Source organism: Arachis ipaensis, chromosome B9 (genome assembly GCF_059453495.1).
Source record: "Arachis ipaensis isolate K30076 ecotype BB chromosome B9, ASM5945349v1, whole genome shotgun sequence".
NCBI lineage: Eukaryota > Viridiplantae > Streptophyta > Magnoliopsida > Fabales > Fabaceae > Arachis > Arachis ipaensis.
The window spans coordinates 146,351,930-146,365,184 of record NC_142444.1 but is presented as its reverse complement, the minus strand read 5'-3'; the positions used below and the strand labels follow the sequence as shown (position 1 = coordinate 146,365,184).

General features: G+C 36.3%; 4 protein-coding genes and 1 pseudogene across 5 annotated transcripts in view; 4 read left to right on the top strand and 1 right to left on the bottom strand.

Moving 5' to 3' along the window:
• The window catches only part of LOC107619479 (ABC transporter G family member 28), a 190,854-nt gene that overhangs the window by 99,028 nt on the left and 78,571 nt on the right, over positions 1 to 13,255 (top strand). The gene's annotated exons all lie outside the window — the stretch shown is intronic.
• Positions 347 to 3,293, top strand: LOC107618712 (OVARIAN TUMOR DOMAIN-containing deubiquitinating enzyme 9). Of its 2 annotated transcripts, none has more exons than XM_016320844.3 (5): positions 347 to 489; positions 1,451 to 1,850; positions 1,951 to 2,179; positions 2,353 to 2,498; positions 3,030 to 3,293. In XM_016320844.3, exons 2-3 carry the CDS (start codon positions 1,517 to 1,519, stop codon positions 2,145 to 2,147), a joined length of 531 nt encoding a protein of 176 aa, XP_016176330.1. In that variant the 5' UTR covers positions 347 to 489; positions 1,451 to 1,516; the 3' UTR covers positions 2,148 to 2,179; positions 2,353 to 2,498; positions 3,030 to 3,293. The 2 variants fall into 2 exon arrangements, with proteins under 2 accessions (XP_016176330.1, XP_088354582.1); XM_088498456.1 differs by lacking the exon at positions 347 to 489 and adding an exon at positions 806 to 908.
• On the top strand, positions 2,412 to 6,372 carry LOC148546696 (protein FAR1-RELATED SEQUENCE 5-like). The gene is made up of 2 exons (XM_088499319.1): positions 2,412 to 2,498; positions 5,620 to 6,372. The coding sequence occupies exons 1-2, from the start codon at positions 2,412 to 2,414 to the stop codon at positions 6,370 to 6,372; spliced, it is 840 nt and encodes a 279-aa protein (XP_088355445.1).
• LOC148546695 (protein FAR1-RELATED SEQUENCE 1-like) lies at positions 6,669 to 7,843 on the top strand (annotated as a pseudogene).
• Positions 12,355 to 12,881, bottom strand: LOC148546694 (uncharacterized). Its single transcript, XM_088498416.1, has 3 exons — positions 12,658 to 12,881; positions 12,493 to 12,584; positions 12,355 to 12,413 (listed from the first exon to the last, which is right to left on the bottom strand). The coding sequence occupies exons 1-3, from the start codon at positions 12,879 to 12,881 to the stop codon at positions 12,355 to 12,357; spliced, it is 375 nt and encodes a 124-aa protein (XP_088354542.1).

The following is a 13,255-nucleotide window of genomic DNA, read 5'->3' as shown; positions in this document are numbered from 1 at the left end:
TCTTTTATCATTGTGTTCATATTTAATATTATAATTTTATTTTGTACAAAATAAAATATACATTTAATATTATTTTTTCTAAGATTCTAATATTTTTTTTTTCTGTTTGGAGCATGAATTTTTAACTTATTTTTTATGTATTATTTATTTTAACTTATCTTTAGCTGCTAGAAGCCTAGAACGCCTAGAATCAAATATTTAATATAACTATATTCTGTTATTTCAGTTATAAATAGTCTTTTAAATACTCTATATAACAATAAAAATCACATATGATTAGTAAATCAATACAAAATTCCCTCCTTCTACCACCTACTTCTTTCTATTCTTCTTCTTCGTATTTTTCAGGATAGCATTGGCAATTAGCAAGTGATGGTTTTTCTCGATAAGCACTTGCTACAGCTTCTTCTCGCAAGATTGAAGTCTTCTTCAACCTTTCTGCTAGCTATTCACAAAGAACCACATTGAAGAAGTGTGAAGATTGAAAAGGTAACATGAAACTTCTTTTATGTTTTAAATTTCAGAATTGTTATTTAGAAATTTGAGGATGCCAACAATTCTAAATTAGTGATTGAGAAATAAAGTTCTAGATTTTAGATTGAAATGCATATTGAAGGCTTGGTAATATAATGTTTGATGAGGTTCAGATTTTGAGGTTAATACTTCTTTTTTTGCTGAAAAGAAATATCCTTTTAACTTTATGATACATTATTTATTTATTTTTTGTTGATTTGTAATGATTCTTAACCTTTGGGGAATTCATTGAGATCGCGCCACACTTTTTCTTACTTCCAATCCATCCATTCATTCATTCGCATTCCATTTCTTGAAGAATTCTATTACCCTCCCCTTTTCTTCTCATTCTTCCATTCCCAAATCCCTATCTTTCTTATTCTGCTTAATCCAAGGTTGGTTTAGTCTTTTCTTTATCTTTTTTTTTCTTTTTACCTCAGGTTCTTTATTTTTATTTTTAAAAAATTCTTCTTTTTTTGGGGGGAGGGGGTGGTTAAGCTTTTGGGTGGCTAGGGATTTTCTGTCCGCTGGGATATGGATTTAGGTGTTATATTTCTTTTTCAGGGGAAAAAAGGTTGTGATTCAAAGATTTGCATGTTCCAAGGTTAATGCTTTGGGATTGGATATCATGTGTTTTTTTTTTCCTCCAAGGTTAAACAAAACTAGATGTTTAATTTCATGTTGAAGAAGCATTGTATTGGTCTAAGTGTATATGATATACTGTTTGGCTAACTCTGTTAGAGTTGAAGGATTGTAGCTTCTGATCCAAGTGTTTATGTAGTGAATATATTTAATTTAGTGCTTTGTTCCTTGTCTATATTTGCATTTTGAACTGATCTTGTTAGGTAGATTAGGAACCATTTTAATATTTTGCTTCTTTTTTCTTAAGTTTATCGTTTATATGATGTCTGAATGCATTGCACCTTGTCTGTTTCAGATTTTGAACTCTTGGGATAAGACAGCTAGTCCTTGGATTGGATAGAGTTCCTTGTTTTGAAGGATCATGACAGCATATGACATGGATCCTGATGTTGTTCGCTGGGGCCTTCATAATCTCTTAGATGTTTGCACACTTTCCAATAATGGTTCTCCTAGTATCATAACTAGATATGATCTGGATTTAAGTAGCAGCGTAGAATATGTTAGAGAAGGCTTCTGTCAGCCTTCCTACGTGGAGAATGATGATGAAGCTGTTGCTCGTGCTTACCAGGAAGAATTATCACAACTTCAATCCTTGGAAGCTTCTGGGATGTTGAAATTCGGGAACGATCAAGCGCGGGCAGCCATACTTGCACAGGATTGGCATTCTTACTCAGATGGAAGCAGAAATTTTGGTGGTATAAACTTGGCCATTGCTATTCTCTATTGTTATCTTTTTGATGTGCTGGATATTTTTCAAACTTGTCAATGTCATGATAAATTGTCAACAACATGTAGGCAATGAAACTTGCCAGAACTCTAACAGTGAGCCATACAACATTCCAGAAGCAGAGAATTATGATCCAAGTGAAAGGGAAAACGTTATGCATGACATTGATGTTTATGGTTCCTCTTCTGGGTCAGGAGAGATTCCAGTTATTAGTGATGATATGTGGCATACGTTGGAAATAATGGATGAGTCTTCTCTTGACTAGGCAAAAGATTAAACCAGATGGTCCCAATCCATGTAAGTTAAGCCTTTTAGTGCAACCAAATTCTGTTGTATTTAATATCGTTGGATTTTTTCTTTCTTTAATTTCTTATATATGTAATACTTAGTGATGTATTCTTTATATGTGAGTGTAGCTATAGAATTCCAATTTGGATATTAATACAAATGTCTCTTGTCTATACTTGCAGCATATTCCTAAAACCAATGAAAAAATTCCATCATATGATGAAGAAGTATTTCAGATGATATGGCTTTATTGATGTTGTCATGGTTCACTGATATTAGGAATGGTGAATGGGGTGATCATGTCACATTGCAGGCTGCTGCCGATTGGGTATGATGAAATATACCATTTCCATTTTGTATTTGTCTTCCCTATTTATTATCATATCCTTCTTTTTGGCTTGCGATTTCAAAGTTTGTGTTCTTTATCTGTTTGATGCATTGTAAAGCATTCTTTGTATCTTTTAGAGGACATATTAGCAGGTATAGTTTATCTTTTTTATATGAAGTCACATTCACACTTATTTAGTTTCTTCTTCTTCCACAATTCCTTGCCCCCCCTCACTCTTTTTTTCCCATTTTTTCTTCTCATATTATTTAGTATCCATTTTTTTTCAATTTGATCGCATATTCTTATTAAGTTGACATATACACGGATGTGTAAGTATTACTAAGTACATATAAATTTTGTCATTTGTCAAATATATTTTTACTCTATCTCTTTTGTTTTCTATGTTCATATTTTTTAAAAATTAATATCATATTTTATGTTTTTATGCTCATATTTTTAACATTATATATTTATAGAATTATTAAACCTCTTAAATACTTACTGACTTGAGTATCGGAGTGTCTTTTATAGGTACATCCCCACCTTTCTTGGTTCGACTCTGACCACAACCATGAAAGAGCTTATGACAAAGAATTTTTCAACCAAGTTATAGTTTGGAGTCACCACTTCACTTTTGCTACGTGCTCTACGAGAAAAGCTTTGAACAACACACCACATCCTCAGTGAACTAAGCTTTTCTAATTATTTTTTTATTTGAATATGAATTTTCACATATGATTGTCAAATTAATTTAATCAATTTTGATATTAAATATAAAAAAAAAATGTTGAGATAGAACTCATAAATCTTTCTACATTTACTAAACAATTTTAGTTATAATAATGCCCAATGTGTTGGAGTTAATATAGTTAATTATAATTTTAGTAACTAACCGCAGTTACTAACTACTCACTATATTCTAACTCATACCCACCTTCACTCTCATTATAGAAAATGTAATCATGTCCACAATATTTCAATATGAAACTTTCATGAACATCACTTACTATACTTAATACTTAATGTACTTCATCCAAGGTAAATTCTATTGTTTTTTTTTTTTACCAAAGGTAGGAGCCACAACCTCTTAATTGAGTATGGGGAGACTATGCTATTTGAGCTATAACTCATTGGTAGGTAAATTCTATTGTTATTATTGTAGAAATTTAAAACTTGTATTGCACATCTACACTAATTTCAATTCATTGTTATTAGCTTTTAATCATATAAATAGTATATATTTTTATAAATAATGACTTAAATTTACATTTTTTATTTTAGTTTTGGTAATTACTCATGTATTTTCAGCCAAACTTGAAAAGAGAGAATACATGCAAAAAGTTTGTGATACTCTACCGCTATAAGCATAAAAAAATGACACCAGAACTCATTTAAATATAATGATGAAATGATAAAATAAGACAAGTAAGTGGAAGGATAAAGAAAAGATGAAATCGTGAAACTTATTTGAATATAGATAGTTCTACTATATTCAAAATGACTAATAGAGGAACCAAAGAACTAGTGTGTTATGTGAACTTGTTATCTCTATTTAATCATCTTACGCATTTAACAAAAATGAATTACCACTACTATTTAGTATCTACACAAGTTAATTGCTCCATTATTTCAGAATTCACTATCTGATCTCAATGCTCTTCTTTAACTTACGAAGCTTATAAATTTATTTACCAAGATTCTTACTAGCATAGATAAGGAGGTTCCTTAAAAGAAACAAGTAAAACCTCTTTTTTTTGGTGGATTTATTTACTAAGATACTTGTTACTTTGCAATTCGTTCTTACCAGAATAAATTGAGTCGAACTTTTATTTTATATTTTATTTTATTTATATATTTTTCCAAGACTAACTAGTCATTCACACTTGAATATGAAAGTATTTGAATATTGTGATTCCAATGAGTAGGCCAAATGCAGAACCAAGCATGCAGAAAATAACTGAAGTTTATATCATTTCTTATAGATCTAAACTTATGCATACACAAAATACTTTTGTTTTTTTTGGGTCAAACAACTTCAGATTTTTGTCAAAAGTACTGTTAAGCACCTCATCAAAGGTTTGAGCTAAAATAATAATACATGAGTAAAAAATTGGTTAAATTACTAAAATGGGAATACTATTTAGCCACAAAAGGGAGAATCTTGCGGTCAGAGGGACACAACTCTCATTAAAATTTACTAGTACAGCATAGATAGTGAACAACCATTAGGTAGATAGACAGTACCACAAAACAGAAGATGTAGGAACAGGTGAACAGTCATTAGGTCACCCCATACTCTCTCCACAAAGAAAGAATGAACACTATCTTGAAAGTATAAAAAAAGATTCAAAACGTTATGGTTTAGGAACTAGAGGATAATTAGAAAGATATTTTATGAAAATATGCATATTTGAGTTTGTTCATTTTATGAAAGGAAAAACTCTACATTCATGTAAAAATTACATGGATGGTATCCATGTAACTTTCACTCCACGCCCCACTCTTCCGTTTGTTATACGCCTTTTAAACCTATATAAGGGAATCTTTATTTTACTTTATCAACGTTTCTCAACGTAAACCTTCTCATACAACGTAAACCTCTTTCGCCTTCTTCTTTTCTGCATTATGGATCTGGATTGATTTAACGCAATTAGCTTCGTTGTTCATCTTCTTCTTCGTTTTCTTCTTCGATCTGCACTTTTGAATTAAAACAATAAATGAATAAACTTCAAATCAGTTGAATGAGTGCGATTTTGATGATTCTTTTGAAATGCATCAATTTGATGAGGTTTGGATTATTAAATTTTGAATCGAATTTATTGGAATGAAATTGCTAATTTTGTTTGAAGTGAATTGAATGGACTAAGGTGATCTATATCTGAATTGAATTGAGTTGACTTGATAATATGTAACTGTGAGTGTCATTAACTGTGAGTAACTCTGAGTAAATTTGAGTAACTTTTCGGTTCGGTAAGTACTAAAGAGGTGGTTCATCACTTTCATGTTTTCGGTTCGGTACGTAGAAAGCAGTCTAACAAAAATAAGACCAACATGTTTTGTTTTGTTCCCTAAGAACTATATAATTGTTTCACCGTAATTAAGATTTCGGTTCACCATGCAGACCAGCTGTGTTGTGGACGAAAAATTTGTCCCAAAGATGGGAATGATTTTCAAGACCCTAGAAGAATCTAGAAAGTTCTACAAACATTATTCCAAACTTGCTGGTTTTTCCACCAAACTAAGGAACACGACTCGGGATGGAGACAAGATTAAGAATCAACTAATTGTATGCTCTAGAGAGGGGAGGTGGAAATCAAAGATATCTCCAACTTTGAAGACAAACCCTTCAGCTGGGTTAAATTGTCCAGTCAGAATTTACGTACACATAATGAAGGATGTTGGTCTTTGGATAATTTCCAAAGTTGTTTTGAATCACTCACATCCTTTTTGTCCAGACCAGGCTGAGATGCTCAAACAACACAGGGAGTTTAGCATGTTCGTGCGTCGCACCATTGAAACCCACGAGGAAGCTGGAATCAGACCGAGCAAAACCTACCAATCATTTGTGGTAGCAGCTGGCAGCCACCGTGAACTAGGTTTTATAGAAAAAGACGTAAGGAATTACATCACAAGGGAAGTACGGAATATTTCAAAAAATGACGATGCCAAAGAATTTGGGAAGTACCTAGTAAGAATGAAAGAAAAGAACCAAAATTTCTTCTTTGAGCTCAACCTTGAAGGCGATCACTGCATTAAACATGCATTCTGGGCTGATGCAAGAAGCAGGCTGCATTCGATTATTTCGAAGATGTGGTTTCATTTGATACCACATATAACACAAACAGGTATTCGGTTCCTTCAAAGATACTTTTGATGTTCAGTGGCTGTACATATTTTGGTTCACCATAGTGTGCTTGTTATTTATGCAGGTATAATTTGGTTTTAGGTTCTTTTGTTGGTGTGAATCACCACAGGTAGTCGACACTTCTTGGATGCGCACTGATAAAAAATGAGGACATTCAATAATTCAAATGGCTATTTGAGTGTTGGCTACGTTGCATGGGAGGGAAGGCACCAAAAGGTATTCTTACCGTTCAATGCGCTTCGATTCAAAGGGGAATTGAGCTATGCATGCCAACAACAATTCATCACTGGTGCATCTGGCACATCATGAAGAAGATCTCAAGCAAACTAAATGGCTACAAGGAACACATTGATATTAAACAAGAGATGAGCCATGTTGTTTGGAACTCGTACACAAAAGACGATTTTGACAGAAACTGGAACGATTTCCTCACAAAGTATGGTCTCCAAGGCAACAAGTGGCTTTCAGGTAATTGCGATTTCAATTCGAATAATTTTTATGCTTATATATTTTTTTCCCAAAACCATGCACTGTTTTCGGTTCACCACAACTTATAAATTCGGTTCGGTTTGCAGAGCTGTACGAGGATCGACATATATGGATTCTGGTTTACTTGGATCACCACTTTTAGCCCGGGATGAGAAGCACACAAAGGAGTGAGAGCATGCATTCGTTTTTCAACAAGTTCATCACAAAGAATAGCTCCTTGAGACAATTCGTGAAGCAATACGACAATTGCCTTGCAAGCAGAGAACAAGCAGAGTGAGAATTCGATGCTGCAGATTTTCACACTGTGATACCGTGTGCAACAAAATCAGCAATAGAGGCACAATTTCAGTGTGTATATACCCATGAGAAGTTCAGGGAAGTTCAAGCTCAATTTAGAGGTAAAGTGAATTGTATCACAAGATCAATGCATTCTACCCTAGGTTTCACAACATGTGAAGTCATAGAGCAGGTTTCCAACTCCACATTCAACAAGTTTGTCATCACCTATGACGCAGTATCACGAGATGTAAAGTGCCATTGCTTGCTGCTTGAGTCTAGGGACATATTGTGCCGCCATTCCCTAAGCGTTCTAAGCTTTGAGCGAATGGATAATGTGGCACTGAAATACATATTGGAACGCTGGAGCAAGAACATAAAGAGGAGGCATACACACATCAAGAGCAGCCAAGATGAACCTGTACTGGAGCCAAGAAGTAAGAGATTTGACGAATTGGTGTTTCGGTCACACAATATAAGTGAATTTGGATCCGAGTCTGAAGAGTTGACCGAAATTTTGCACCAAGCATTTGACAAGGTCATGGCAGAGATGGAAGAATATCAAGAGAGAAGGAAAGGAAAAAGTTTGTTAACCCACGAAGAAGCGACATTAAGCAATGTGAATGATCTTCAAAGCCCACCATGTATAAAACAAGAGGTCGGCCCAAGAACAGACTTGGATCAAACCTGGAAAAAAAGATCTCAAATGCCATGAAGAAAAAGAAAAAGACAACTTCAAGCGAGGTAAAATTGACTTGCTTTTGATTAGTTAAAAATTCAATTGTTCATTTTCCTAATATACAATTAATTATGTCTTTTGTAGTTGAACCTTTTAGACTCCGGATCATCGATTCAGTCAAGCTCCACTCTTTACAATACACCAGATATGAATTATGCAAGACAAGATTTTACAAGTTTTAGTTTTTATTAATGTAAATTTTTGTTCACCCATGAGCGAATTTCGGTTCACCATGGTTATAGCAGGTTTAATTTTTGAATGTTGATAGTCTTTAATGAATAGTCACTTTTTTTATGAAATTCTATATTAATATATGCAGTTTTTTGATTCGTCTAGTGTATTAATTTCTAAGTTGAATAATAAGAATTTGTTTTTTGGTTCATGGTTCAGAGTTCAGAGTTCTGATAGTAGCATTGTTTTAAAATTAGATCTGTGTTATGTTGGGATATGCACTTTTTCGGTTCACCAGTTGCATTAATTTCGGTTCATTGTGTTTTTGGGGTTTAGGGTTTAGGTTTTAGGATTTTAGGGATTCAGGGTTTATGGGTTCAGGGTTCTGGTTTTAGTGTTTAGGTTTAGGGTTTAGGGATCAGTGTTTAGGGATTCAGTGTGTTTCTAGCTTTTGGTTCGCCTAGTGTAGTAATTTCGGTTCACTGTATTCTTTTGGAGTTCATAATGTATTGGTAATCACCCTGATTTCTTTCACTGTGAACCTGCAACAAAACAACAGCCAGGCAGTTCCAACAGGTATATAACAAGACAAAGAGTAATCCATCTTGAATCAGTATATACATTAACATTAGATCCATACATTAATATTAACATTTACATTAATGTTGACATATATACATTCAAAAGAAGTAGTGTCTGCTTTTTTAAACAAGTTGAACAAAATGTTGTTAATTAGAACCATTCAAACTGCACTGTTTTTGAGATTCACTTGATGTTTCTGAATCCGTTGGAACAATTTTTTCTTTTTTCATGAGCCTCTTTTGTCTTGTTCTTTCTGCCAGCGTTATATTGTCAAATTCCTATTATGATTTGGATTCCGAAAAAGATTCTTCTTCCGAAGAAGAATCCACAACAACAATTTTCTTTTCTTCTTTCTCCCATTTTCTTTTCTCTTTCCCCTTTATTTGCTTTTTATACAGAAGTCCCTAAAACACAAAATTATTTAGTTAGCAGAGTATTTGAAACGAGGAAATACAAAAACAATCAGGTAAATCAAAATGACCACAACCACTCAACCGAATTCAATTATCAAGAAAAATATTTTTGCATGCACAATGCTTCAAATCAACACATTACCATTGTGTCTGTTGCTTCCTTAGAAATCTGGTCGAGTATCATGTTCTTTGTCCAATAGGCCACCCACGGTGCCAGGGGAGCATCAAGTCCATCCAAGTGAGGGAACTTGGTTTCATGGAAGTAAATCAGCATCAAAACAAAAACACAGCCTTCAAAGGACTGTTTCTTCCCCTTTCTCTTGTTTTCGATTCCCTTTCTCAAGAAGCTGAGCACATGACATGCCCAATCCCACTGTCGGATGTTGTCCATGTAACACCCTAACTACCAAAGCTCACGCTTCCGGCTGCGCAACTCTGATAGCTCGGACATTACGACGACACTTATACTATTTAATACTAAAATATGAGCCTGTTTAAAACTTTAAACCGCAATACCGCTCCCAAAATTACTTTCGTTCGATAACGTACTTCTATAGATACCATACAACTTAAAAAAACTCATAAAGAATACATCCATATATATATATATATATATATATATATATATATATATATATAAGTAATATTACAAACATAATCCAATACAATTCCTATCCCTCTTACAGATTATATCAAGCAAGATAAAGGCGATGGTACAATAAACCATAACTAAAACAATACAGAGCATCACGACAACAATTAAATAAGCTCTTCGTAACTTCTGTGCCCATATCCTGAAAGGGGAAAAATGTAAGGGGGGTGAGAACATCATCCTCGAAAGGGTTCTCAGTAGAGGGTTTTTGGGAATTACTGTAATAGGATACATGAAGATAAACCGTACCAGTAATTAATAACCGTCTCATGCCTCTTTTCAAAAACAACGGTTTACAATGAAAGTAAAGTCGGAAATCTTTTCTAAAAGAGGAACCATTCAATTCTCAAAGACTCAAAAGCCTTTCAAAACGGTTTATCTATGCTGAAACAAAATAGCCTTTCATATTTTATTCCAAACCAGAAACACAACCGAAATCAACCATTGGTTCATCTCATTCCAACCATGGCCCTAGACCCAAACAATCCAACCATCAACCAATCGCCACAGTCCAACAGAGTCTCAGTAGCAAACACAATTAGGAAGATGCAAGCACAAACAAACAGTTATTGCAAGTAGAACAATTAGCAATTAATCACATAGGCAAACCAAGTATAATATGCACACCCAAACAATGTCACATAGATGCATATGATGCATGCCTGTCCCTAGTGGCTGATGATATCATCTGTCGGTTATATAGCCAACCCGACACATCCTGGTAGCTAACCATGGACAGAAACACCCATCGCGGAGCAAGTAGGTTTGAGCTACAACCCCATTGCTACTACCCGCTCAACCCAGAGCCAGTGGAATAACCACTACTGCGGCTACTACCCAGGCGGGTGTTTAAAAGCTCAACTTGGAGCGAGTGGAATCACCACTACTACCGCTACTACCCAGGAGTCACAGTCTCTGACCTGGAGCAAGTGGGACGAACCACAACCCTTGCTACTACCCAGGTATCTCAAGCATATATTCATTCAGTCCCAGCCATGAATCAACATCCATCTCAGGCATCTGGCTTAAATTCATAATTCATAGTCAGCCATACGGCCCATAACTCATTCGGCAATCAACCATAAATCAATATCATACACAGCCATTCCGGCTCACGGTTCAATCCAGAACCAGCCAATATTCATAATCATACACAGCCATTCCGGCCCATAACAAAACAGCACTTCCACCATCCAACATCATCAAATTCATAAAACCGGCATTTAAGCCATAAATCACTTTTCTCAAATCGCTTCACTTTGAAATCAAGTTTCAACTCTTTTTAGCCTTGGCTTTAGAAATCTTGTTTCTCAAATCATCTCAGGCTCATAAGCTAAATTTACTCAAAGTGAGTTCCCTTTTTAAAACAAAGCCACTCTCGGCATTCTCTTTCCAAAACTTCCAAAACCATGGCAAGTTAAGGATTTATTTCAAAGTATTCAAAATCACCCATACAACAATGGGATTTCATAACAAAAGTTTCTCGGCAGAGTCCCAAGTCTTTAGGGAAGGTCAACCTATATCAATTCCTTAAAATTCATTGAAACTCTTAAAATCATGGATTCTCGGTTCAAGTAAATAAAACTGAATTTATTATGAAACCGACCATACAAAATCACAAGTTCCAACCCGGTCCAAAAATCAACTCATTTGAAAAGGAACCGGTTCATTTGAATCAAACCACTATCAGGTTTCTTTTTGGAATCCATTTTTCTAACTCTTCCAAAATGCCTCAAACATAATTACTCAATCAAAAGTCTAGATTCCTTTGAAATCACTAAAAGCTCCTTTTTATATTGAAATCAATATTAGAGCATCATTCTTTCCTTCAATGATTCAAACGGTAAAAATAGTTCATTTCTAAATAAGTCAAACTCAAGGCATAAGTTCACTAAATAAATTAAGCTTGAAAATATAAATATTCTCTTAATAAATCAAATAATACAACTTCTCAAATCCAATCCTTTTTAAATAACTTTTCAAACAAGACTAGGATTTTGTAGAAATTTCGGCAGCACCTCCCCTAAAACTTGGACTTTTGCCACCCGGTTCGGGTCCCAACTAAACCGTTTCTCATTCCTTTTCAACGGCTCAAACCAGAAATCAATTCAAAGCAAGTTAAATCCAACATTCGCCTCAGTGGCATATCTCAAGAAAACCATTTCAAAGTCAACTCAATATCAACCGATTTAACTCATTTCCAAAGCTTTAAAGAATCGGTTCAGCAATAAATCGTTTATCAAAACCAAATCAATTAAAGCAACCTAGGCTGAATTTCAAGAGTATTCTATCTTTCACATCATCAAAATAATTGACTCAATTCAAACCAATCCTCATCGAATTAAACTCATATTTCAAATCTTGAAAGAATCAACTTCATACATTACATTTCACAAAGCTGCACAACAATTCAGCCAAACCAACATCCATAGTCATTCGAGTCAATCAAATAATACATAAGGCAGATACAATCACCAAATACACAATATCTCGCACCAGTATCCACACGTAATAATTCCAATACACAAAACATAGTTTTTGGAAAGCGCCCCTACTTCGACACGCGAAACTACAGCCCAAACACCTCACTGAGTCCTTTCCGCCTCAACCCGAATTGACGGCAACTAACAACTCGGTTCCACTTGCTTTCTCAGCAGCCACGACTTGAACTAGCGAAACGAAGCAGCCGCGAACTCCGAGCACGACACGCAAGCATTGATATACAACCCTGTGACAAATAACGCTACAACGCCTCAGCCAAAATTATCAGAACAGCGACAAAAGGCTCCTCGAACCAAAACGCTTACCAAGACCGAGGGAGAATGGCTGAACCGAATAGCGACGGTCTCCGAACCGGTTCGGCGGCAGCCCGGCAGCCACCTCAAGCGGCAGCAGGGACCTGAACAACATGTAGCGACAATGAAGTTCCCAGAAGCTCAATAGAAAAGGAGAACCAGCTTAAAAATCCTTACCGACAAAGCCTTCCGGTGACGGCAGTGCTGTTTTCCGGCGGCAGAGGCTTACCGGTGCACCCCATGTGCGGCGACAAGGCTCCCAACAGCAGCTGGGCGCAGTGGCAGGGACACCTCCGCAACGGTTCTCCTCCGGCAGGGCTCTCTCTCTTTTCCTCGCGACAACACCGGGGATGCTGGCGGCGAGCAGGCCAGCGACTGGGTGGCGTGACTCTTTCCCCCATCGCGGTCCTCTCCCTCGCCTCAGATCTGCTCTGCGACGGCGGCGCGGCTGGGCTGGGTGCAGCTTCAGTGGCGATGGCGAGGCAGAACAGTGACCCAGGCTTCACAGACAGCGGCTGAAGGGCGCGGTTCCCTCCTCCATCGCGACCTTCTCTCTCGCCTGGGTTCTGACCCGCGACGGTGGCGGCTTCACGGGTAGCAGTGGCAGCAAGGGGCTTCCTTCATGCCTGCGAGGATGACGGCGGCAGGGCGGCAGCTAGACGAGCCGGCGACGGCGACGCTCCCCCCTTCCCCTCTTCCTTCCTTCTCCGTGGATTCCTCACCCCACTCCCCCTTCTGTTTCATATTTCTTTCATAGTTTTGTGTATGTGTTGCA